The 27832-nt window shown below is 38.5% G+C and overlaps 1 protein-coding gene and 1 long non-coding RNA gene across 6 annotated transcripts in view; one reads left to right on the top strand and one right to left on the bottom strand.

Moving 5' to 3' along the window:
* Positions 1 to 27832, bottom strand: part of NEK10 (NIMA related kinase 10) — a 259600-nt gene that overhangs the window by 22941 nt on the left and 208827 nt on the right. For 4 of the 5 annotated variants that reach the window (XM_027522840.1, XM_027522842.1, XM_027522843.1 and 1 more), the window contains 2 exons: positions 21860 to 21960; positions 11588 to 11698 (listed from right to left, as the gene is read on the bottom strand). In XM_027522840.1, coding sequence (XP_027378641.1) covers positions 11588 to 11698; positions 21860 to 21960 — 212 coding nt within the window. Of the gene's footprint in view, positions 1 to 11587; positions 11699 to 21859; positions 21961 to 27832 lie in introns of those variants that run through there. The other variant, XR_003507765.1, reaches the window with a different exon arrangement.
* LOC113880552 lies at positions 19455 to 26428 on the top strand. The gene is made up of 2 exons (XR_003507766.1): positions 19455 to 21047; positions 26139 to 26428. It is a non-coding gene; the product is annotated as an uncharacterized LOC113880552 (long non-coding RNA).

Genomic DNA, 27832 nt, shown 5'->3' with positions numbered 1-27832 from the left:
TCTAGGTACAGGAAACATAGAGAGTCCCAGACAGGTGAACCCAAACAGATCTATAATTAAAATAGCAAAAGTTAAGGAGAGGATTTTAAAGGCACCAAGAAAAAAAACAAAGAGTTAACTACAAGTAAACCCCCATAAGACTCTCAGCTGATTTCTCCACAGAAATGTTACAGGCTAGGAGTGGCAAGATATAGTCAAAGTCCTGAAAGGGAAAAATCTGCAACCTAGGATATTCTACCTAGCAAGATTATAATTTAGAATAGAGGTAGGGAAAAAGAATTTCTCAGACAAGCAAAAGCTAAAAGAATACAGCAATACTAAACTTATTCTAAAAGAAATTTTTAAAAGTCAAAAGAACCAATAATCTATAGGAAATAGAAAAATTACAATCTGACATATAAATAAGTCAGTATACAAACTTAAAAAAATAGAAAATAATTTGTGAAAGTGATAATATCTAAAATGAACAGCAAAAGGATATACATGATGTAAAAGAGGACATCAAAATCATAAAATGTGGAGGAGGAGAGTAAGAAAAATGTATATATTTTTTAAAAGAATGTGTTTGAGTCTATATGACTATCAGTTTAAAGCAAGTAGATATAGGAATGGGTTAGCATACTTGAAAAACAGGGTAATCACAAATGAAAAAAATACAATAGATTCATAAAAACCAAAAAGAAAGGAACTCAAGCATAATACAAAAGAAAACCATCAAACCACAGAAGAAAAGGAAGGGAACAAAAAAGAAATGTAAAGTCAACTGGAAAACAAGGAATAAAATGGCTATAAATTACATCCAAAAAACCCAGAGTACACATTCTTTTCAAAGGCACATGAGACATTCTCTAGGGTTGGCCACATACGAGGATACAAAACAAGCCTCAAGACAAATTTAAGAGGATGGAAATTATTTCAAGCATCTTTCCTGACCATGATGGCATGAAACTAGAACTCAACCACAAAAAGAGGAATAAGAAAAATGATTCAGTTCAGTTCAGTCACTCAGTCATGTCCTACTCTTTGCGACCCCATGAATCGCAGCACGCCAGGCCTCCCTGTCCATCAGCAGCTCCCGGAGTTCACTCAGACTCACATCCATCAAGTCAGTGATGCCATCCAGCCATCTCATCCTCTGTCGGACCCTTCTCCTCCTGCCCCCAATCCCTCCCAGCATTAGAGTCTTTTCCAATGAGTCAACTCTTCGCATGAGGTGGCCAAAGTACTGGAGTTTCAGCTTCAGCGTCATTCCCTCCAAAGAAATCCCAGGGCTGATCTCCTTCAGAATGGACTGGTTGGATCTCCTTGCAGTCCAAGAGACTCTCAAGAGTCTTCTCCAACACCACAGTTCAAAAGCATCAATTCTTCGGCACTCAGTTTTCTTCACAGCCCAACTCTCACATCCATACATGACCACTGGAAAAACCATAGCCTTGACTAGACGGACCTTTGTTGGCAAAGTAATGTCTCTGCTTTTGAATATGCTATCTAGGTTGGTCATAACTTTTCTTCCAAGGAGTAAGCGTCTTTTAATTTCACGGCTGCAGTCACCATCTGCAGTGACTCTTTGTGACCCCCTGGACTATACAGTCCATGGAATTCTTCAGGCTAGAATATTGGAGTGGGTAACCTTTCCCTTCTCCAGGGGATCTTCCTAACCCAGGGATCAAACCCAGGTCTTTCGCATTGCAGGCAGATTCTTTACCAGCTAAGCCACAAGAGAAGCCCCGAAAAAATGACTACAAGTAGACTAACAACATACTACTAAAAAAATCAATGGGTCAATGATGAAATCAAAGAGGAAATTTATAAAAACCTTGAGACAAATGATAATGAAAACACAACCATAGAAAAATCTATGGGATGCAGCGAAAGTAGACCTTAGAGGGAAGTCCATAGCCATACAAGCCTTCCTCAAAGAACAAGAAAAATCTTGAATAAATAACCTAAACCACCACCTAAAAGAATTAGAAAAAGAAGAAAAAATAAAACCTAAAGCAGCAGATGGAAGGAAATAATAATAATCAGAGAGGGAATAAGTCAAATAGAAACTTGAGTAGGAAAAAAAAAAAATCAGTACAACAGAGAGCTAGTTATTTGAAAGGGTAAACAAAACTACCAAACCTCAGACCAGGCTCACTAAGAAGAAAAGAAAGAGGATCCAAGTAAACAAGGTAAGAAATGAAAGTGAAGAAATAATAACTGATACCACAGAAATACAAAAAACGTAAGAGAATACTGTTGTGAGGGTAACAGGCAGGAAGGCCAGGGGTCTCCAAACAGAGGAAACAGGCTGCAAGTGTCAAGACATTTTTTATCTCTCTCTTAAGTGGCAGGAGGAAGCAAACTACATGTATTAGATTTTTCCCCCTTCTCTATACAAACTTTATAAGAGGTTTCTTTTAAAATTCTGTATTGCCATAATGACACCTGGTTTCAACTGAACTTTTCTCGAACCTTGAGCTAATCAATGCATTTTTCTTATGGAAAAGCTTTTCTTAAGTTACGTTAATGAACTATACATATACCCTAGACTCTGTCTTCAAGTTGCTTCTGCCTAAGACTCAGAACTGACTTGACAAACCAGTATATTTTACTCATGCAAATGTTCTCTTAAACTATGTTAATGAGACTATGTATTTGCTTGGAAACCTGCTTTTCTTCAAGATTCATGTCAATTGTTTTATGGCCCAGGACAACTCACCTTGTGCCAATGTTATCCCAAAATGCATGTTGCAAGTGAAAGGCCTGGTGCTAGTCTCTCAGTTTTGAGACATTGCCTTTCTCTAGCTAGCAGGCTGCTAGTAGCTATATCGGAGAAGGCAACGGCACCCCACTCCAATACTCTTGCCTGGAGAATCCCATGGACGGAGGAGCCTGGTAGGCTGCAGTCCATGGGGTCGCTAAGAGTCGGACACGACTGAGCAACTTCACTTTCACCTTTCACTTTCATGCATTGGAGAAGGAAATGGCAACCTACTCCAGTGTTCTTGCCTGGAGAATCCCAGGGACAGGGGAGCCTGGTGGGCTGCCATCTATGGGGTCACACAGAGTTGGACACGACTGAAGCGACTTAGCAGTAGCAGTAGCTATATAACATCCAGCTAAAGATTAACAAGGGGGGCACTCTTTCTGCCCCCTTCTGATGTCTATGTCAGAAGCTTTGTCTATACACTTTAATAAAACTTTATCACACAAAAGCTCTGAGCAATCAAGCCTCGTCACTGGCCCCAGATTGAATTCTTCTCCTCCACAGGCCAAGAATCTTGGCATCTTTCACGGCTCAGCAACAACCTTTCACTATGAACAACTATATGCCAACAAACTGGACAACCGAGAAGAAATGGACAAGTTTCTAGGAACATACAGTCCACCAAAACTGAATAAAGAAGAAATAGGTAATTCGGACAGAACAATCACTAGAAGTGAAACAGAATCTGCAAAACAAACAAACAACTTGCTGCAAACAAAATTTCAGGCGTCACTGAGGAATTCTACCAAACATACAAAGAAGAATTTATATTAAAACTTTTCAAACTTTACCAAAAGACTAAAGAGGCAGGAACACTCCAAAGTCATTATTTGAAGCCACCATCACCCTGATATCAAAATCAAACAAAGATACTACGGACAAAGAAAATTACAGGCCAATAATTTTGATGAATATAGACATAAAAATTATCAATAAAATATTATCCAACTGAATACAATAACACACATAGAGAAGATCATAAACCACAACCAAGTGGGATTCATCCCAGGGTCACAAGGATGTTTCGATACATGCAGATTAATCAATATGATATGCTACACCAATAAAAGAAAAGACAAAGATGCAAAGAAAGTATTTTATAAAATTCAACACATATTCATGATATAAACTATCACCAAAGTGCATATAGAGAGAACATATCTCAACATAATAAAAGATATTTGACAAATCCATAGCAAACATAATACTCAATGGTGAAAAGCTGAAAACATTCCTGCTAAAACCTGGAACAAGATAAAAATGCTCTCTATCACCACTCCTCTTCAACACAGTGTTGTAAGTTCAAGGCACAGCAATCAGACAAAAGAAATAAAAGGTATCCAAATTGGAAGGGAAGAGGTAATTTCATCATTTTATACAGATGGTAAAGATTCTGCACAAAAGACTCCACACACAAACTAGTAGAACTTATCAATGAATATAAAGACTCCAAACAAAATCTACTAGAATGTATCAATGAATTCAGCAAGGTAGCAGAATGCAAGATTAACATATCAGTTGCATTTCTTTACACTATGATGAAATATCAGAAAGAGAAAGTTAAAAAAAAAAATTCATCAGAAAAATACCTAGGCATAAACCCACAAAGGAGGTGAAAGGCTTATACACTGAGAACAATAAAACATTCATAAAGGAAGCAGAAGATGATTCAAAGAAATGGAAAAATATTTAATGCTCTTGAACTGGAAGAATTAATATTGTTAAAATGGACCATACTACCCCAAGCAATCTATAGATGTAATGTTATCCCTATCAAATTACCCATGACATGATTTGTTCTATAAAACTAGAACAAATAATCATAAAATTTATATGGAATCATAAATGACCCAGAATTGCCAACAATCTTGAGGAAAAAGGACAAAGCAGGAAGCATAAGCCTCCAAGACTTCACACAATACTAAAAGTCTACAGTAATCAAAACAGCATGGTATTGGCACAGAAACAGATATGTGTATCAATGGAACAGAATACAGAGCCCAGAAATAAACCTATACACCTACAGTCAATTAATCTTTGACAAAAGAGGTAAGAATATAAAACGGGAAAAAGTTCTTCAGCAAATGATGCTGGGAAAGTTGGAAAGCTGCATGTAAATCAATGAAGTTAGAGCACACTCTCACACCATACACAAAAAAACTCAAAATGATTTAAACACTTAAATGTAAGACGTGATACCATAAAACTCCTAGAAGACAACATAGGCAAAACATTCTCTGACATAAATCATACCAATGTTTCCTTAGGTCAGTCTCCCATGGCAATAGAAATAAAAGCACAGAGAAACAAATCAGACCTAATCAAATACATAAGCTTTTGCACAGCAAGGGAAATCATAAATAAAATGAAAAGATATCCTATGGACTAGGAGAAAATAGTTGCAAACAATGCTGCTGACAAGAAAATAATTTCCAAAATATACAAATAGCTCACACAACTCAGTAAGAAAAAACATACAACTCAGTCAAAAAATAACAGAAGACATAAATTGACATTTCTCCAAAGAAGACATACAGATGGCCAATAGGCACATGAAAGGATGCTCAACATTGCTACTTATCAGAGATGTGTAAGTCAAAACTACAATGAGATAACACCTCACTTGGGTCAGAATAGCCATCATTAAAATTATACAAGCAATAATTGCTGGAGAGGGTGTGGAGAAAAGAGAATGCTTTTAGACTGTTGGTGGGAATGTAAGTTGGTGCACACTATGAAGAATAATATAGAGCTTCCTCAAAACACTAAAACTAGAGTTGCCATACAATCCAGCAATCCCTCTCCTGGGCACATATCTGGAGAAAACCATAATTCAAAGAGGTGATGTGCCCAAAGTTCACAGCAGCACTATTTACAATAACTAAAACACAGAAGCAACCTAAGTGTCCATCAACAAATGAATGGATAGAAAAGATGTGGTAACATAAATACATAGTGAAATAGTACTCAGCTATATAAGAGAATGAAATAGTGCCATTTGAACCAACATGGATGAACCTAGAGATTGTCATCTAAATGAAGTCAGTCAGAAAAAGAAAGACAAATTCACATGATATCACTTACATGCGGAATACAAAATATGACACAAACAGACCCAGAGACTCAGAGAACAGACTTGTGGTTGCCAAGGGGGAGTGGGGTGAGTGATTGTGGTGTTGGAGAAGACTCTTGAGAGTCCCTTGGACTGCAAGGAGATCCAACCAGTCCATCCTAAAGGAAATTAGTCCTGAATATTCATTGGAAGGACTGATGTTGAAGCTGAAACTCCAATACTTCAGCCACCAGATGCGAAGAACTAACTCATTTGAAAAGACCCTGATGCTGGGCAAGATTGAAGGCAGGAGGAGAAGGGGATGACAAAGGATGAGATGGTTGTATGGCATCACAGACTCAAGACATGAGTTTGAGTAAACTCCGGGAGTTGGTGATAGACAGGGAGACCTGGTGTGCTGCAGTCCATGCGGTCTTAAAGAGTTGGACACGACTGAGTGACTGAACTGAACTGAACTGTAGCACTTTATTGGTCATTTGAGAATATAGTACTTTTTAGGCAAAAACTAAATAAAAGAAAATTTGTAGGAGAAACTACAAATGTAACCCTCACTACATTCTCTAAATTATACCTTCTTTTCCATACCATAGGGCTTCCCTGGTGTCTCAGATGGTAAAGAGTCTGCCCACAATGTGAGAAAACCAGGTTTGATTCCTGGGTAAGGAAGATCCCCTGGAGAAGGAAATGGCAACCCACTCCAGTATTCTTGTCTGGAAAATCTCATGGATGGGGGAGGCTGTCAGGCTATGTTCCATGGGGTTGCAAAGAGCTGGACACAATTCAGTGAGTAACACTTTTCCATATCATAAAATAAGGTTATCTTTGCTGTAGAACAACTACATAAACAGTTTGGAACCTAATCAACTGAGATAGTACTTTGAAGAAAATTAAGCCTAAATAAATGAAATTATTAACAGGTACCAGAAGTGAGAAATGTTTTGATGTCTTTTATCACCCTTCTCTTATCTTTATGTTTTTCATCTTATCTTATGTTTATGTTTTTCTTGTCCTCTTTGACTGAATTACATAACATTTTAAGACATAAAATGTTGCCTGATTTTTCATTTTTTTAATGAAAAAATTTTCATTTTATAGTGTAGCTTAACCTACAGCTCTTTTCTATTGGTATTTATTAGACTTTATAGGTCACTTTGTTAACAGAAAGGTCCAGTATTTATGCTCTCTATTTTCTTAGGCTTAAGTCTGAGAGGTTGATCAGATGCAGATTCAAGTGTTTAGCATGTACACTTCACAGGAGTGCCACATCCATCCACCAGGAGGCATACACTGTCTGGGTGCTCCTTTTTTTGTGATACCAGCAGCCAGTAGTGATCATGTCAGATCCATTATTTCATTCAGGGACTGCAAAATGATAATTCTTTTTATTCCTTCAGTATGTATTAGTTGAAGTTCTTTGATAATGAGGAAACTCCCCCTCATCAATTTAGTTACCCGGAGAAAGAATTCATAAGGGAAAGGCAGAATAAATGTTTTATTCTTTTCTCTTTTAAAAAATTTTAAAAATAATGAGTTGGTCACTTAGCATCTTCCAAAGGTAATTAATGAGGGATTTTTTTTTCACTGTTGTGATCTCTTGGATTTAAACATTAATGCTTTCAATTAATTGTGGTGACTGATGCTGACTGATGCTTTAATTATCTAATAGTCTGTGGGGGGGCCTCTTTAAAGTTGGCTCCTGAGTCCTGTTGACACACCTGCAGTTGCCCTGACAGCATGCTTCTATTTAATCTGTAAATAGAGTAAAGATACTCCAACATGATCATGTTCAGTTCCTGCCCTGCCACTGCAACGGGCTGTATTTCCAAAGCCATGGGTGCAAAGGGAGCACACTGCTGCTTGCTTTATTTCTAGATCATTTTAGTGAAATTTAGGAAATATGTTTCTTTTAAAAAAGATAAGATCTGTCACGAATTAATACTGATTCATATTGATACCTCTAGTTTGAATTAGTATTTTCTGTTTTGTTTCTGTTACTCGTTTCTCCCATGCTGAAAACCCTAGTTCTCAAAGACAGTTGCTTAGGTGCTTTACTCACCCTGCAATCCCAGCCATGATTGAGCAGACTGGACTGAAGACACTTCAGGTGAGTCATAATCGGAGAGCTTAATTTCTTGGAAAAGGGCTCTGTCATGTTTTGATTCCTCTGTACATCCTGCTGGGTCTCAGGCTACTCATAAGTCAGGCGCAATCATCCCATAATGACTCCTTTAAACTTAATTGGGACATGGAGTCCCTGGATTTTAGAATAAGCTTGAGAGGGGAGGGTAGAAATCATACTGACTTTGCATGCTGTCACCACTGGCGTGGACGATCCTCTATGATTGTACAGGGGATGAAAAAGCTATTTCTGAACAAAAATGGTCACTAACTAAAGATTACACCAGAAAGGGGGAAAAACATGTCACAAACTTCCCTTGTTTAGATTGAGATTGGAGGCAGGAGGGCTTTCTTTTTCAAGGAGAAATATATAAATATATTATATCAATATTTATATATCAGTAAAGAACAGAACCACAGTATAGGATATGTTACACAGAATATGTGTATCAATCTAGAATTTATTCTCTATTCAGCAATTATCCATTAATATCTACCAGGCACTGTGTACGACTCTGGGGAGTCAAAGATTACCAAATTTACTCACTGCCTTTGGGTAAACAGAAAAGGCAAGCAGTTAGAATAATAAGCTATTTAAAACACAATGATATGAGTGAAAAGGTGATTGAAGCATAGAACCACCACAGGCTGTGCCCTCCTCATCTGATACTATGTGTGTGGTGGTCCTTACCCTTATGGTGGTTCATACCCTGCCATCAGGCCTCACCTCCCATGAGGTAAAGAAATCCTACGCCTGGAATATTAACCGAATTCTCTATTAACACCTTTCTTAACTTTTCCTGTCTAGAATTAATCCCCCTTTTCTCTATGCTTCAATCACCTTTTCACTCATATCATTGTGTTTTAAATAGCTTATTATTCTAACTGCTTGCCTTTTCTGTTTACCCAAAGGCAGTGAGTAATTTTGGTAATCTTTGACTCCCCAGAGTCGTACACAGTGCCTGGTAGATATTAATGGATAATTGCTGAATAGAGAATAAATTATTAAACTCATTGCTTCTTTGTGACTTGGGTTTTCAGTTTTGCATCCTTTCCTTGGCGTCTTTCTAAAGCCTGCGAGCCTCAGCTACTGAGCCTGTGCACTGCCAATACTGAAGCCCATGCACCCTAGAGCTGGTGCTCTGCAACAAGACAGGCTGACCCAGAGGAGACAAAATAAATCAGTTTATTGGTATTCATGATGTAATATGTGAATATCATGCAATAAATATCTGAAGGCTCCTCCACCTCTATTTTGATCTCCCCTATCTTTGTTTCTCAGCCTTATTTGCCAAGATAATCCAAAAGATCTCTCTATCTGATGAGGTAGGGTTTATAGTTTGTTTCCCTGCAGGAATTCATTTTTCTCCCCATCCCCTGTTTGTATATGTGCAGATACCACCGATGTAAGGCAAAGAAGCAAAAACATACTTCTTGTATTTCTTATCAAACAGCCCATATGACTGTCAGGGTAACTGACAGCACCGTGGGCCCGTGTGGCTCCTCCTGTCCTCCCCCTGACCTCACTCAGGACTGTACTGGCCAGTAAGTCACATCTCTGTTGTCAGGGCCTTAGTCGTTAAGAGAAGTTTTTTAATAATCATCATGACCAAGTGGCCTCCATGCTCTGCTAGTCCCCAAAGACAATGATAAAGATGTTGGTTGAGGTATTCCTTGTGCCCATGTGACCAGTTATCAATTCATAAACTTGACTTAGGAAGGCACGTCCTGTTTCCGAGCACCAACCCCCACACCCTAAGTTAACTATAAAACCATCCCAGTGGCTCCTCGAAGGTGTGGGGAGCAGCTGCAAATGCTTCTGGGTCATTGTCCACCTGATCTCCATCCCACCTTGTAAGTTTGCTGTTCAATCACTACGTCATGTTGGACTCTTTTGCAACCCCATGGACTGCAGCCTCTGTCCATGGGATTTCCCAGGCAAGAAACTGGAGTGGGTTGCCATTTCCCTCTCCAGGGGATCTTTCTGACCCAGGCATCAAACCCATGTCTCCTGTATTGGCAGGCAGATTCTTTACCGCTGAACCACCAGGGAATTTCACCCTGTAAATTACTCTGGAACAAATTTGATTATACAGAGTTGCCTGCCTTGTTTCTAGGTCTCAAGATGCCTTCTCAGTTCAGTGGGCACTTTTGGTTCCCTCCATACTCCAACACTGCCCAGATTATGAGTTGATTTATGCTACAGATTGGATACAGTAAAATTTTCAAATAAACCTTAAATAAAAAGTTCATTGGCAGCATGCCTGAGCCAAAGTTTAAGTATATTCTGTTGTTGTTCAGTCACTAAGTTGTGCCTGACTCTTTGCGACCCCATGAACTCAGCATGCCCAGCTTCCCTGTCCTTTGCTGTCTCCCTAAGTCTGCTCAAATTCATGTCCATTGAGTCAGTGATGCCATCCAACCATATCATCCTCTGTCACCCCCTTCTCCTCTTGCCCTCAATCTTTCCCAGAATCAGAGTCTTTCCCAATGAGTTGGCTTTTGTATCAGGTGGCCAATGTATTAGAACTTCAGCTTCAGCACCAGTATGTGCTGAAACTTTTTAAAAATACACAAAATTGGAACAGGATCAAGCATCTTTACACCAGTGGGTCCAAGCTGTTTGGCCTGTGTCATTCTGGGACAGGAGAACAGAACCTGTGACCACCTCCAAGGCCTGCATCAGAATGGCTACCAACAAGGTCAAAAGGATACCCTTTCGCCAAGTTGTGTTAATCAGAAATAACCAGTTTTCTTTCCATCTGGGGTTGATTTAACCTCGTGGTGATTTAGTTTTCTTATGTAAGAATAGGAATATTTACCAGCACCCAAAGTCTAGGAGACTCTCTAATGTCAAAGAAGAAAAGAACTTTAAGAAATGGCTCGTTTCACCTTCTTAAGTGATAAAAATTATGACCTCAGATGCTTAAGTGACTTGTTCAGGGTTGCAAACTTCAATTTATGAGCTTGGTGAAGAATATTCCGATAAAGATTGGAGTAGAATTCTCTAAAAGGACATATATATTTGTTTATATTAAAGATATTTAATAACATTTCTTCTTAGGAAGCATACAATAACACTGAAAGAACTTTCTATTAGTCTTCTGAGGTTGATGGCTTCAGAAATAAAGGTGAGAAAATTAGAGGCAAAGACACATCCTTGATTTAATATCTTAAGTATGCTTTGATCTCAGTGCTCGTGTTCTCTCAAATTTGTATATTGACACTAATCCCCCAGGAGGGACCTTTGGGAGGTAAAAATAAAGCCCTTATATAAGTGTTCTTATTGAAAGTACCCTTATAAAAGAGGCCTGGAAGAGCTCCCTTACCTCCCTCTGCCACATAAGGATATAGCAAGAAGTTGACAGTCTGAAACCTGGAAGAGGTTACTAGACTCAACTATTCTGGCACCCTGATCTTGAACTTCCAGATTCCAGAATTGTGAGCAATAAATTCCTGCTGCTTATAAACTCACAGTTTTTGGCATTTTTACTACAGCTGCCCAAATGGGCTAAGACAAACATTGATAACATGCTTTAGGAAAGGGCAGAGTTTAATAGAGGATTCAAGCATGGGAGGATAAAATTTAATTCATATGATGTGTTTTTGTTAGTAAAAGAATTTCTGTATGTAGAATACTGTACCTTTTTAATTTCAGATTTCAAATTACAAGGGTTACTCTGCTGGCTGAAGAGGGATTTCTTGAATCTCTCTATAATCCTTCTTTTCAAGTTGTGGTGCAAAGCTGGAGGAAGCTGCATAACATGAGAAAATCATAATAAGCATGTCATTAACAATGCATAGCTGACTCTCAAGAAGCATTTGTGATGGTAACAATATTCATTCAATAGGACTAAAGAAGAATTTTAAATTTTGCTCCAAATAGCATGATTTGATACTACAATTTTTCAGTCTACAATCCAGAAAAAATATTTTACTGTGTTTTCTTTCAAAAGGTTACTTCTAATTATATTACTGTTCTTTCATTTTATTGATGTTATTTTTCACAGAACTAAACTACATATTAGTTGCACATATAAACTGAATTTTGTAAATAACAGACTTACAAGGAAAGATGTATTCTATGAAAGAAGAAAGAGAGAAATGAATATGTATACATTAGGGCTCAGTCAGGATGAATTAGATTTAATAAATAAGTAGTAGGAAGCCACTGTTTGGGGTAGAGAAGGGAAAGTATCATGAGAAGCACTGTTTAGAGTTGGTAACTCCCTACTGTCACCCACCAGAAGCTTCCACCTCCCTGAGTCAAACACCACAAGGCAGAGCTGGTGCACGGCGTTTCAGGCGCGGCCCAGCGCGGTTCTGTCCGTCAAAGGGAAGGGCGGCAGTCTTCCCTGACATGCCTTATTGTCCGCTACAGCGCCAGTGCGTCCTTGAAAAGTGACTTACCCTGGTTCTGGCAACTAAATTGATATGCCTCTAGTTAACTTAGAATTGCTTTTACTACTCCTGATGGCTTGAATTGACTTTCATAAAACCTTTCTTGCATAAGTCAATATTCAGTCAACTAAAGATTCACATACGGGGCATCACAAGGGACAGTACCCTATCTTTAAAGTTTTCATGAAGAATTAAAGTTTTTGCACAGAATGGCAACTCATGCATAGTCTAATTGCAGATGACATAAGTCCAGGTAAATATACATATATATTATAATACTAAGGATGAAATGACTACTACCTATAATTTGTATGTGCCAGGCACTACTGTTCTCTTTTGTGGGCATTAGCCCACTTTTTTTCTTGACAATAAACTTATAAATCAGGAACTATTCTATAGGTGAGTAAGTCAGACTTTATATAACACCCAAGACACTTTCTGAGTCTCCCAGCTCTACTTTTGCTTGAGAGCAAACACCACCATCACTAGCATTACACTAGTATAACACTTTACAAACATTTCACATACTGTATTTCCCTTATCTCACAGTCCCATGGCCACCTGAATGATGAAACTGAGTCTAGAAGAGAGAATGACTCCCTCAACATCACAAGTCTAAAAGTGTGGTTTTTGTTTGTTTTCATCATTCCAAAGTAACAGAAGGAAAAAATAAAATCTTGTATGTTTATATAGTAGGTTTCCTCAAACATAATATATGGATTCTTTCTGAGGAACTATATCCTCTAGTGTCTCCAAAAAACACACTGGCAGACCATCAGTAGTGAGAGGGTAACAGGCAGGAAGGCCAAGGGTCTCCAAATGGAGGAAATAGGGTGCAAGCATCAGATATTTTTCTCTTAAAATTCTGTGTTGCCATGACAATACCTGGTTCCACCTTAACTTTTTTCTAACCTTGATCTAACCAATGCGTTTTTCTTATGGAAATGCTTTTCTTAAGCTATGTTAATGTATTATATATTTGCTTTGGAATTTGCCTTTCTTCAAAATAGTTCCACCTAGACTAACTTTTTTTCTTTTCTCAAACCTTGGGCTGATAATAGCTCAACAAACTAGTATTCATATCAATTGTTTCATGTCTGGGGGATGACACACCTCGTGCCATCCTATCTCAAAAATGCATATTGTGGGAGAGGGGCCTGGTGAAACTCCATCAGCCTTGAGGTGTCTCTCTTATCTGATTAACAGCTTCCTAACAGACATTCAGAAAATGAAGATCATGGCATCCAGTCCCATCACTTCATGGGAAATAGATGGGGAAACAGTGGAAACAGTGTCAGACTTTATTTTTGGGGGCTCCAAAATCACTTGCAGATGGTGACTGCAGCCATGAAATTAAAAGATGCTTACTCCTTGGAAGGGAAGTTATGTCCAACCTAGATAGCATATTGAAAAGCAGAGACATTACTTTGCCAACAAAGGTCCATCTAGTCAAGGCTATGGTTATTCCTGTGGTCATGTATGGATGTGAGAGTTGGACTGTGAAGAAGGCTGAGTGCCGAAGAATTGATGCTTTTGAACTGTGGTGTTGGAGAAGACTCTTGAGAGTCTCTTGGACTGCAAGGAGATCCAACCAGTCCATTCTGAAGGAGATCAGCCCTGGGATTTCTTTGGAAGGAATGATGCTAAAGCTGAAACTCCAGCACTTTGGCCACCTCATGCGAAGAGCTGACTCATTGGAAAAGACTCTGATGCTAGGAGGAATTGGGGGCAGGAGGAGAAGGGGATGACAGAGGATGAGATGGCTGGATGGCATCGCGGGAGTTGGTGATGGACAGGGAGGCCTGGCGTGCTGCGATTCATGGGGTCGCAAAGAGTCAGATACGACTGAGCGACTGAACTAAACTGAACTGAACAGACATAAAACATCTGGCTAAAGACCAGCAGGGGGGGCACTCTTTCTGCCCCCTTCTGATATCTATGTCAGAAGCTTTCTCTATCTCTTTTATACTTTGATAAAACTTTATTACACAAAAGCTCTGATCAAGCCTCGTCACTGGCCCTGGATTGAATTCCTCTCCTCCAGAGACCAAGAATCCTGGCATCTTTCATGGCTCAACAACAACCTTTCAGTAGCCCACAGGATCTGCTTTGATAGTGACTCAAATAATATCTTTCCTATCGAAAAAAAGTGATTTGACATATTACTGTTTAAAAGGAGATTTCACTAAATGCTAAACTGTTCAGCATATCATCAAAATAAATACACAGAATGTAAAATTCTCTTGTTGTTGTTGCTCAGTCACTCAGTCACGTCTGACTCTTTGTGACCACATGGACTGAAGCACTATCTGGGCTTCCTTGTCTTTCAGTATCTCCCAGAGCTTGCTCAAACTCATGTCCATTGAGTTGATGATACCATCCAACCATCTTATCTTCTGTTGCCCCCTTCTCTTCTTGCTCTCAATCTTTCCCAGCATCTGGGGCTTTTCCAATGAGTTGGTTCTTTGCATCAGTGGCCAAAGTATTGGAGTTTCAGCTTCATCATGAGTCCTTCCAATTAATATTCAGGGTTGATTTCCTTTTGGATTAACTGGTTTGATCTCCTTGCTGTCCAAGGGACTTCCAAGAGTCTTCTCTGGCACTACAGTTCGAAAGCATCAATTCTTCAGCACTCAGCATTCTTTATGGTCCAACTCTCACATCTGTACATGACTACTGGAAAAACCATAGCTTTAACTATATTGGCTTTTGTTGGAAAACTTATGTATCTGCTTTTTAATACACTGTCTAGGTTTGTCATAGCTTTTCTTCCAAGAAAAGCTGCAGTCTCATCCATCGTGATTCTGGACCCCAAAATAAAGCCTGTCATGGTTTCCATTTTTTTCCCCATCTATTTGCCTTAAGAGTTTACAAACCCTGAAAACCTGAGTCCACTTGAGAAACACAGATTTGCCCTAAATTCTATTTAATCTGTCATCCTTGCCCCTAGGAATCAGAAGATCCAGATGAGAGGGTACAGATGGATCTAACTTCATCCATCACCACTGCTGGAAAAAAACAGTATGTTGCCCTGATGACAGTTAGTCCTGCATTTTCCATCTGAGGACAGCTCATTGCTATTCCTGACTACATCTCTGTATTCTTCTGGCAACAAGTATTGTTGCTAAGATGACAATCTAAAGGAGCTCCAACCAAACTAACAGTCTACTCTCTAGGAGACAGATGTTCCATTTTTAAAAAGTTGCAATATGCTCATTTTCAAAGCATTTATTTAACACAACAATCAAATTTTAACTATTGAGTTAAATCCAAACTTACATTGTCCGCAAAGTTTCTACCTAAGCAATAACACATGAAGACTCCTGCTAACATATGTATTTCAGTCACCTTAATTGCTCAAAGATCAATTTTGGTTTTCAGCAATGGAAGTGAACCACTGATTTCATTCTCAGCTCACTGGTCTTAAGATTACTATCTCATTTTTTATGAAAACAGATGAAAAATCACTGGAGGCAGGATAAGGATTCTAACATTGTGTCTCTAAAAATAGCTGCTTTTAGATTGTTTCCACATATTTGTCTCCATGGAAATTGGGTAGGAAATGTCACCACCAGCCAAAAGTAAGCAGTTTCCCATTTAAAGTCACTTGTTGGTTGTCAGAAGGGACCTGGTTCTGCAATTCAGGGTGCTATCACAGCATAAGTCTGTGAGAGTTTGAGAGCCTAGTATATAAATACATGAACAAGAAGGGTTTTTTGGTTTGCTTTGTCAATTCAGTTTTACTTTCAGAAGTTTTCCTTTGCCATTACCAGAGGGGAAAAACTGATCCCGGTCTTCAACCTTCGGTGAATATGCGAGTGTAATGTTTAGTCTTTTATTTATCTCCTTTATTTGAAAGGCATTAAGTTTGGTAAGCACTGTAATTTAGTTTCCCAAAGAGTAATCATTCCTTACTATGTACAAAGTCATAAACTTTAAAGAATTCTGGAAGTACATTTTTACAATCACCATGGTTATATCTGAACTTGCAGCAAGGAATGGCATTTTGCCAAAAACATGAAATAATTTGTTATGCTGGAAGTGTAAGAGCATAATAATTAGGTGTTAATAATTGTTTCATTCTTGCATTAAAATACTTTGGAATCCAGTAAAGAAATAAAATATATCCATTTATTTATTTTTTTTGACCATGAAATTTGATTGATTATTATTTTTTGTACTTTACAATATAGTATTGGTTTTGCCATACATCAACATGAATCTGCCACAGGTGTAAATGTATTCCCCATCCTGAACCCCCCTCCCACCTCCCTCCCCATACCATCCCTGTGGGTCATCCCAGTGCACCAGCCCCAAGCATCCTGTATCATGTATTGAACCTGGACTGGCGATTCGTTTCACATATGATATTATACATGTTTCAATGCCATTCTCCCAAATCATCCCACCCTCACCCTCTCCCACAGAGTCCAAAAGATTGTTCTATACATCTGTGTCTCTTTTTCTGTCTCACATACAAGGTTATCATTACCATCTTTCTAAATTCCATATATATGCATTAGTATACTGTATTGGTGTTTTTCTTTCTGGCTTACTTCACTCTGTATAATAGGCTTCAGTTTCATCCACCTCATTAGAACTGATTCAAATGTATTCTTTTTAATGGCTAAGTAATACTCCATTGTGTATATGTACCACAGCTTTCTTTTCCATTCATCTGCTGATGGACATCTAGGTTGCTTCCATGTCCCGGCTATTATAAACAGTGCTGTGATGAACATTGGGGTACACATGTCTCTTTCAATTCTGGTTTCCTCGGTGTGTATGCCCAGCAGTGGGATTGCTGGATCATAAGGCAGTTCTATTTCCAGTTTTTTAAAGAATCTCCACACTGTTCTCCATAGAGGCTGTACTAGTTTGCATTCCCACCAACAGTGTAAGAGGGTTCCCTTTTCTCCACACCCTCTCCACCATTTATTGCTTGTAGACTTTTTGATAGCAGCCATTCTGACTGGCGTGAAATGGTACCTCATTGTGGTTTTGATTTGCATTTCTCTGATAATGAGTGATGTTGAGCATCTTTTCATGTGTTTGTTAGCCATCTGTATGTCTTCTTTGGAGAAATACCTGTTTAGGTCTTTGGCCCATTTTTTGGTTGGGTCATTTATTTTGATGGAATTGAGCTGCAGGAGTTGCTTGCATACTTTTGAGATTAATTCTTCGTCAGTTGCTTCATTTGCTATTATTTTCTGCCATTCTGAAGGCTGTCTTTTCACCTTGCTTAGAGTTTCTTTTGTTGTGCAGAAGCTTTTAATTTTAATTAAGTCCCATTTGTTTATTTTTGCTTTTATTTGTGACTTATGTCGGAGACTGTTTTGCCTATGTTCTCCTCTAGGAGTTTTATAGTTTCTGGTCTCACATTTAGATTAATCCATTTTGAGTTTATTTTTGTGTATGGTATTAGAAAGTGTTCTAGTTTCATTCTTTTACAAGTGGTTGACCAGTTTTCCCAGCACCACTTGTTAAAGAGATTGTCTTTTCTCCATTGTATATTCTTGCCTCCTTTGTCAAAGATAAGGTGTTCATACGTGCGTGGATTTATCTCTGGGCTTTCTATTTTGTTCCATTGATCTATATTTCTGTCTTTGTGCCAGTACCATACTGTTTTGATGACTGCAGCTTTGTAGTATAGCCTGAAGTCAGGCAGGTTGATTCCTCCAGGTCCATTCTTCTTTCTCAAGATTGCTTTGGCTATTTGAGGTTTTTGTATTTCCGTACAAATTGTGAAATTATTTGTTCTAGCTCTGTGAAAAATACCATTGGTAGCTTGATAGGGATTGCATTGAATCTATAGATTGCTTTGGGTAGTATACTCATTTTCACTATATTGATTCTTCTGATCCATGAACACAGTATATTTCTCCATCTATTAGTGTCCTTTTTGATTTATTTCACCAGTGTTTTATAGTTTTATATATATATAGGTCTTTTGTTTCTTTAGGTAGATATATTCCTAAGTATTTTATTTTTTTCATCGCAATGGTGAATGGAATTGTTTCCTTAATTTCTCTATTTTCTCATTGTTGGTGTATAGGAATGCAAGGGATTTCTGTGTGTTGATTTCATATCCTGCAAATTTACTATATTCATTGATTAGCTCTAGTAATTTTCTGGTGGAGTCTTTAGGGTTTTCTATGTAGAGGATCATGTCATCTGCAAACAGTGAGAGTTTTACTTCTTCTTTTCTAATCTGGATTCCTTTCATTTCTTTTTCTGCTCTGATTGCTGTGGCCAAAACTTCCAAAACTATATTGAATAGTAGTGGTGAGACTGGGCACCCTTGCCTTGTTCCTGATTTTAGGGGAAATGCTTTCAATTTTTCACCATTGAGGATAATGTTTGCTGTGGGTTTGTCATATATACTTTTATTATGTTGAGGTATGTTCCTTCTATGCCTGCTTTCTGGAGAGCTTTTATCATAAAGGGATGTTGAATTTTGTCAAAGGCTTTCTCTGCATCTATTGAGATAATCATATGGCTTTTATTTTTCCATTTGTTAATGTGGTGTATTACATTGATTGATTTGCAGATATTGAAGATTCCTTGCATCCATGGGATAAAGCCCACTTGGTCATGATGTATGATCTTTTTAGTGTGTTGTTGGATTCTGATTGCTAGAATTTTGTTAAGGATTTTTGCATCTATGTTCATCAGTGATATTGGCCTGTAGTTTTTTCTTTTTTTGTGGCATCTTTGTCAGGTTTTGGTATTAGGGTGATGGTGGCCTCATAGAAAGAGTTTGGAAATTTACCTTCCTCTGCAATTTTCTGGAAGAGTTTGAGTAGGATAGGTGTTAGCTCTTCTCTAAATTTTTGGTGGAATTCAGCTGTGAAGCTGTCTGGACCTGGGCTTTTGTTTGCTGGAAGATTTCTGATTACAGTTTCAATTTCGGTGCTTGTGATGGGTCTATTAAGATTTTCTATCTCTTCCTGGTTCAGTTTCGGAAAGTTGTACTTTTCTAAGAATTTGTCCATTTCTTCCAAGTTGTCCTGTCTTGATCATTTTTATATATTAATAATAAAAAACCTTTAAAGGTTTCATTATTTTTTATTTTTATTATTAATATATAAAAATGATCAAGACAGGCATATGGAAATTAAATTTCAAAGGATATATTTCTTAATTTGGTAGTGAATTGTTAAGGTAACCAAAAAGCTATTTGAAGTTATTTCCATAACACTACAGTTAAAAAAGCTTCCCCACATATTTATATCAGTATTTAAATGGAAATGTGTTTTTGAATATAATACCTTTACTCAATAGAGATATGGCAGAGTATATTTTGATTTATTAACCAATTTTCTTGCCCCTTCACCTACTTTCATTCAATCAGGTAGACAGTTTTGTGGGGTTGCATAAGGGAAAGGTTGTAGGCAGAAAATGGAAGAAAAAGTAATCAACTTTAGATTCTTAAGTCTCAAAAGGGTAGCCCTCAGGGTAACTGGAAAGAATACCAGATTTAGTTTAAAAGTGAACCAACCAAAAAATACATAAAAAACAATTCAAACATGATAGATAAGAGCCAGGCTACTCTCCAGGATGGGCAGAAGTCAAAGGAGGAACAGTGAGAAGCTGGAGGTTGGCAGGTTCCAAATAAGGGAGCCCCTCATAAAGCCCCCAGGCTAACTGTGCCAGTTGTCAGTTTGTTTACTCTCACTTCCAAATCCACCTTCTCTGCCCTGTTTGTGATACTGAAACATATATCCCTTGTCAGCTGGCTGGATGTTCATATCTATCAGCAGAGGGCGCTAGTAGAGGATTCAGCCTGTCTTTCTGGTTCCAGTGATACTCCTCCCTTACCTTAGTTGGGCAGCACTGAATGGTCAGCAGGGAAGGGAACTTCAAGTGGTGCTAACCCTCAGCCAAATTCAGTGGCACCAACCCTGCAACCAGCTTTCTGAAGAGTTCCATGGAGCAGAACCTACCTCTGGCACCTCACCTGGTTCCATGGAGGGCAGTTCCTAGCATGTTATCCTTACATGCTGCTTTCCAGCAGGTCCAAAGCACAGAACCTCAGAACATTTCTCTGGTTTTTCCAGTAAGGTCTGAACCTCAGCCCAGGATAGGGTGTCCTCTTTCATTTTGTTCCTTTCTTGGGTGCTCTTACTTAGCCCTATAAATAGTGACTTCCCTATCTGCTCTTATGGTCTTTAAATTTCTCTTCCCCTCCTCAGTAGATGCTGCTGCTAAGTCACGTCCGTTGTGTCTGATTCCTTGCAACCCCATGGACTGTAGCCCACCAGGCTCCTCCGTCCATGGGATTTCCCAGGCAAGAGTACTGGAGTGGGTTGCCATTGCCTTCTCCACCTCAATAGATGATACGCTGTTATTATGAGTAATTCTTATATAAGTATTTAAGTGAAACCATCCCTGTTGAAATTATTGTGGTTTCTGTTCCCTGACTAGACTCTTAATGAAACAGATTTGGTTCCAGGATTGTCCAGGAGGAGCCACACAGATGGTATTTTGAAAACTGGTTTGATTGTACCCTTGGAACTGAGCCCACTGATGGGTTATTTGCCAGGAGGACACAAGATGCTAGTGATCCATGGCATGCAGTGCTGCTGCAGTTCATCACAGTCATCTGGATGAAGAGCCAACTGAAGGGAGCACCCTGGAAGCCTGAGCGACTGCTACATTTGATGATCAGGCAGTATGAAGACCACACGGATGGGGAGGGAGGTGGGTCCTTCAGATGTACTGGAGCACTTACAGAGACAATGACAGGCTTGGGTCCTTTAACTGTCAGCTCAAATCATAGTCTAAGAGCCAGAAAGATTCCATGACAGCCCTAATAGAATGTACTTCTTGCTACCACAGCACTGGTATAGCTAATAATCAAACAGGAATCTAATTGAGTAGATTGCTGAGTTACAGTGTCAGCTGAATGCTCATTTCACCAAATTTCTCATGCAAAAGGTAAAAAAAAAAAAAATTAGAATACTAAAACTCCAAGCAGGGACATGTTGTTGGACCCAGATAAAATTGACTATCTTGAAACTCAACTCACTCTGAGCTATCATTGCCAGTGGAAGTAGCTTTAAACCCTGCATCTGAGAAGACAAGCCTTCTTTTGCTTCAAAACTCTATACTAACCTCACCTAGGACAAATGAGGGCTAATACTTTTAAAAGAGATACTCATTCCTCTTAAGACCCACAATAGTGAGCTTTAAGTCAAGAACAAGGGTCATATCTCATATGACCCATCTCATATCACATTTCCTCTTTGGTAATGATGTGTACCAGTTCCCCTGGATATGGTATGATCCAGCGAAATATGATCCAGGGGAACTGGTACACATCATTACCAAAGAGGTAATAGCTTATACATTAAAAAAATAAAAAACTGCAAGATTTTGTTATTCCATATTAGTAGCAACCCAGAGAACATGCACAGGAGTGGATTCTAAGAGTGTCTCAAAGAGTTCTTTGGCAATATTAGCACCAAACTTGTACTTAAGATGAAAAGGAAATAAAAAGCTGGCACACTGACCTGAGTGATGTAGATGACTTTGTGCAGCTGGATTAGGATCTGCTGAATAGGATCACTGATCTGACGTACTTTCCTCTGTGACACAGCAATTCCTGCAGATGCTGTGGATAAAAAAATCTGCAGTTAGTGAAGACCCTGGTTTTCCCCTTCAAACACCATATTAATGGGAAAATGGGGTAAAATTCAGGGGGAAAAAAACAATTGAAGCAAAAACCCTCATCCTGCCAATGAAACATTATGTAGAGAGTTTGTAACACTTCAATATGTTATGATATTGGATGCATAATTCCTTCCTTCTACTTCTCAGACCCCTAAGTAACATGATGATGTTATTGATAACATCTGGAAGACTATTTATCACTTGGAAAATTTGCTTGCAATTACACCAGGCTGCCACTAGCAGTCAGTGGTGTATTGTATACTGTGTCCACTAAAAAGGTAGGCATCAGATATGTGCAGTTAAGAGACTATCACACTTTAAAATTTTTAATTCATTATAGCAAATAAAACTAATTTTATTAAAACTACCAAATTGCAAATACTGAATAGGTAATCTTACAGAGCAAACAAAAAAACTAATAAATTATAATTTGTAATATAATCAATGGTTTGAAAATTGTTATGAATTATAATTTTCACCTCCCTTTGGGTATCAGTAAGAGACATTCATAATGTATTCTGAGTTCTCATCATACAGCCACATCACTTTCACAGTCCTAGGCTAGCTTGGTGCCAAACTGCATATAAGCCACTTTCCCAGATTCACATGTCATAGGCACAAGTCCCACTCTTAACTTCAAGGAATGTAAAGCTATTTAAAAGAAAGGCCTCAACCTCCATGTTAGTCACAGGTCCCCTCTGCCTCCTCTCAACCTCAGATCCACAATGGAAGAAAAACCAGATAGGTGGATGTATACTATCCTCTCTCCCATCTTCTTGTTCTTTCCCTTCCTTGCTACAACCGGTAGCATGCTTTCTAAAATAATGCTTTTCTTCCCAAATTCTCATTTTTAAAGAAAAGTTCCAAAGACCTTCTTTTTTTACCTCAATGAAACCTTGAGTAGATGAAATTAAAGGTGAACACAATCATTGCTTTAGCAACAGCTAAGATTTTGAAAAATGATTCTTATATAAGTGCTTTTTATAGAAGGCTTAAATATTTTACCCTAAAAATTTATTTTCAGAACATTTATAGAGAAAATTTAATGTGGTCATTAAAAGATTCAATTTGTCTTACAATTAGCATATGAAAGTGTATATTTAGGAAACAAACTACAAAAAAAGAAAATATTCTTTTTCTTACGGGTGCTTTTACTGTGTTGAGAAATTCACACAAGAAATCATCTAGTTCTAATCCATCTACATATAATACCATTTAAATGTTTGAAATTAAAAGGATCTACCTCCTCTAGGAACTGTGTCTAACTTCTTGTAAACATGAGTTACTTGACCTTTCAGATGAGGCTTAATAAATTACCCTTTAGTGTAAAAATGTGAAGATAAACCAGAAAGAATTAAGGTAGTTCTGAAATAGAAAACAGAGAACTGGGCATATCTGCTTCAGCCTGCAGAGATGGCCAAGTATACATACATTATATTTTCTACAGTAATGTTTCTTTGCAGAAATAATTATTCTTTTAAAATAATTTTTTTTATTTTTTATAGTTTTATTTTTTAATTAATTTATTTTTTATTGAAGGATAATTGCTTTACAGAATTTTGCTGTTTTCTGTCAAACCTCAACATGAATCAGCCATAGGTATACATATATCCCCTCCCTTTTGAACCTCCCTCCTATCTCCCTCCCCACACCACCCCTGTAATTACTTGTTTGTCTAGACTGATATCTAAAACTTATGTAGTTTAGTTGATGTTTTATATCTGTGGCCATAGATATAAAACAGAAATAGTTAGCTAGAATGCCTGCCTTCTGTACTACTCAATATGCAGTGCAACAATTTTTCTTTAAGACCCTTGGCCACTACTCTCTCAATCCCAGTAATTCCTTGAGTTTTGAAAATAGCTTTGATTTCTTACTCTCTAAAAAGTACATTTTAAAATGTATATTTACAGATGCCTATTATAAAATAGGCAGAAAATGTGCAATAACCTAAGTAATCACAGAAGAGACTCTAGAACCCCTGGGACCACCGTCCATCAGCCTTCTCCCCAGAGGCAACCTCTGATACCAGCTTGGTGCGTTGCCTTTCAGTTACTTTTCTATTTACATATTTCAGTGTGCACCTTCAGAGCAATATTTTTCAAACTATGGTTGAGTCCTGAATCAGTTTAATGAGCCAGGACCAGCTTTTGAAAAGTGGAAAGGAATGGCACGGAATAAAACAGGATACAAAAATTTCAGAGTACTGCATGTAGTAAGGGTTCACTCAGTCTAGATATGAAATGTGTGCCTTCCTGAGGATCATTTCCAAAAAATAAAACACTTTGAAAGCTACTATTGTAGAAAATCTATAGTGCTACCTCATGCTTTCTTTCCCTCTTTTTAAATAAATGGTGACACATTGTAAGTCTGGTTACAATTTTTATTCTGTCTGTCTTGGAGATTATTTCTTATCAAATATAGTTATATAATTTCTTATCAGTTATAGCTCATTTTTAATGACCACCATTGAACAGTACTACATGTTCTGCATGCATGTTCTGTATGCATGCATACACTTCTGTCTTGATAGGGACTTAGTTTTCTTTCAACTTATTATGATAGTAAATGATGCTGCAGTGAATATATGTGTTCATACAGTGAATATGTGTGTGTGTGCCTCACTGTGCATAGTGCAAGAGGTCTTTTAGTGTAAATGAGAAATTAAGTAGCTGGGCCCTTTGATACATATATTTGCAATTTTAACAAATACATGTTAAAGGAGCTGAATCAATTTGCACTCTAACCAGAAGAGAATCCACTTTTCTATCCCTTGATCAACACTATAGTCAAACTTTTCAATTTTACCACTGTGATTTTTTTTTGTGTTGTGTTTATCTCAATGCTGATGAGGTGCTGCACTTCTTTGGTGAATTTTCTGTTTCCCAAGTTTCTTTTTTCTTATTGATTTGTATATGCCCTTTACATTGTCTGAATACTAATCCTTTTACTGTATTTTATATGTTATAAGTATTTTCCCCTAATCTGTTACTTCTGTTCAGTTTAAAGGGCAATTCCCAACCCCATCACCTAGACTAAAGACAGTCTCTCAAGGTTATCTGCTGCTGTTATGCCATGACAAGTCAGGATTGCATGACCAGTTCAGCACTCTGGGTGCTCTGGCAGGATTACTGAGATGTGAGTGATCACGTGGGTTAGGACTGGGGAGAAGAAAGAAATTTAAGGTTCATAATGATGGGAGTCTGACTATAACACTTGCAAACCCTCTTGATTTCCTGAACAACTTCAGCTAATCCTAGGTAGGATAATTTTTATTCCTCCTTTTCTACCTTATCAAATCATCACTGTTTTTTATATTCCCCATCCCAAAATATGTAGCCATTAGTAATTTTAGGAATACAAAAATAATAAAAATCCAAATATATATCTTTAAAATTTTTATTCATTAGACATTAATAACTACCAACTTCATGGCAAATGTTAGCCATATAAAGCATTCTCCCTGTCTTTCAGATTAGCACACTGAAAATACTATACTTAACTATTCACCAAAAATATAACACATATTTATATTGACAATTTTATTAAAAGAAATTTCCCTTAAAAAGAGATCATAGGTGTAATTCCCTGGTGGTTCAGTGGTTAGGAATCTATGTTCTGTCAAGGGCCTGGGTTTGTTCCCTGATTGGGGAACTAAGATCCTGCATGCTACAGAATGTGGACAGGAAAAAAAAAAAAAAAGATACCATATAAACTGATCTTATTTCAATGTCAGTCATGCATAGTATGTTCATGAGTCATACCTATATACTTCCTGCTGCAAAAGATAGAAAGTATTTGGTCTCATTAAAATTTAAATAAAATCAAAGTTTAAATTGGAACACTCTGTATTCCTTTTATGGTTTTATTAAAATAGGGAGCTGAATTAGTGTTTTAAAACTTAGGAGGAAACCACAAAATTCATTATAAGTGGCAATTTACTTAAAATGCCAAACAATCATATTTGCTAGCTCACTGTGTGGTGGACATGACACTGAACAGCTAAGTCTCCCCTCTGAGGTGGTGGTAGGAGGACCTAGAGAGGTGCTGGCAAGGGTTTCACACATGTTGTCTCATGTGGTCCTCGTAACTGTTCTGAACGGTGTCCTCATTTTACAGATAACTGAAATTAAGAAGAGTGTCCAACCAAGCCTGAAGAACTGGGACCTGCAATTAGATGGGCCCTAACTCTACACTTACTCAACTCTCCTAACTTGTTACCAGGAGACCATGAAACCATGGACCATGTAACCTAACACGTATGCTCCTTCCCACACCTGAAATACTACTTCTTTTCTTAAAAGGAGCTGCTACTTCTAACACGTTCTCATTGTACCTTTTAACATTTAATGGATCAAATATTTTTGGAAAGCAAGTACATGTAATAAATTGGAAACATTATGCCTTCATACCCTGTGCAGTACACTATATCTGGTTTATTATCTCATGACACATTACAATAGTGAAGTTAGGGGCCCGCTCCTGGTCCAGTCTACTGAAGTTACAATTCACAGCACAAGCTCTGAACCTCTTAGTTACTACAAAATGATCAAGAGATGGACTACACATATTCCCCAATTGACCAAGACATAGTATACTATTTTTCTGAATTCTCTCTGCTAAGAATCAGGGATTTTTGAACAACAGGGGAAGGGAAAGTTTACAGCAGGAGCTCCCTGAAAAAGTAAAAAAAAAAAAAATATATATATATATATATATATATATATATATATTAGGGCAGAGCCAAGATTACTGAGAGGGAAGACATGGAGTTTCTGTTGCCCTACAACTAGGATACTCACAAGATGCTGGTGGGGGGCCTCTGAAAACCAGACAGATGGGAGGAACCCACTAAGCAATCAGGTAGTATGTGAACGGGAGCAAAGAGGGAGGAAAAGTGGAGGCCAGACAGGACTGGTGTGGCTGAGGAGTGACTGGGAGCACCCAGAGGCATGCGTGCCTCCAGGATGTTAACAGGGAGTAGAAAAGACCTTCAGAGGTTGTAGGATGAGGAGGGGGGAATGTGCTTGGCATTCCCTCCTGCCCACTTGGCCCCAGGGAGCTTTCACAGGCTTCAAGCCTGGTCCTATGCCCTTCAGGGACCTCTCTGCCCACGTGAGTACTGGGGGTGTGAGAGGGAGTGGGAAGAAGGATGCAAGCCAAACTGGGGAGCCCTCAGGGGTCAGGAGAAGTGCCTGCTGCTCCCTTGCCCACTGAGCCCACGGGAGTCTCCTAAGGCCCTGGGCCTGGCTCTCCAGCCTCTGGGGCCCTCTCTGCCCTTTAAGGTGCCTTTCACCCTACAGGACCTACTCTGCCTATGTAGGTCCTATGGGTGTGAGAGGAGGGGAGTATGACGAAGAGCCAAGCCCTGGGGGGAGAGTCACTTGGGATTCAGAGGATCGGGGAACCTGCCTGGTATTCTACCCACTTGGCCCCAGGGAGCCTCCTGGGGCCCCAGGTGTGATCCTGCACACCCTAAGGCAGGAGAGACTGCAGAGGCCCCCTCAGCTAGGCTGAACCCAAGCCCCAACCCCCAATCAGGGCCTTTTCCAGCAGTGTGGGTCCTGAATCAGGACCCTGCCCCTGCCTAAAGCTAGCCTCCACATAAACCCAGCCCCTGCCTAAGCCCTGCCCCTCACAGCTGAGGTTTTTCTGTCTTTTTGTTGCTTTTGTCGTTGTTTTGTTTTGTTTTGTTTGGGTTTTTTTTGGTTCTTTGCCATTATCGAGTTCTGTTTTACCCTTCAGTGGTTCTTTTGTATATATTCTTCTTATTTTTTAATAAAATAACTGTTAATTTTCTGCATTCATTTTTT

The sequence above is a fragment of the Bos indicus x Bos taurus genome, chromosome 22 (assembly GCF_003369695.1).
Source record: "Bos indicus x Bos taurus breed Angus x Brahman F1 hybrid chromosome 22, Bos_hybrid_MaternalHap_v2.0, whole genome shotgun sequence".
Classification (NCBI taxonomy): domain Eukaryota; kingdom Metazoa; phylum Chordata; class Mammalia; order Artiodactyla; family Bovidae; genus Bos; species Bos indicus x Bos taurus.
This window is presented reverse-complemented; position numbering and strand designations above follow the sequence as displayed.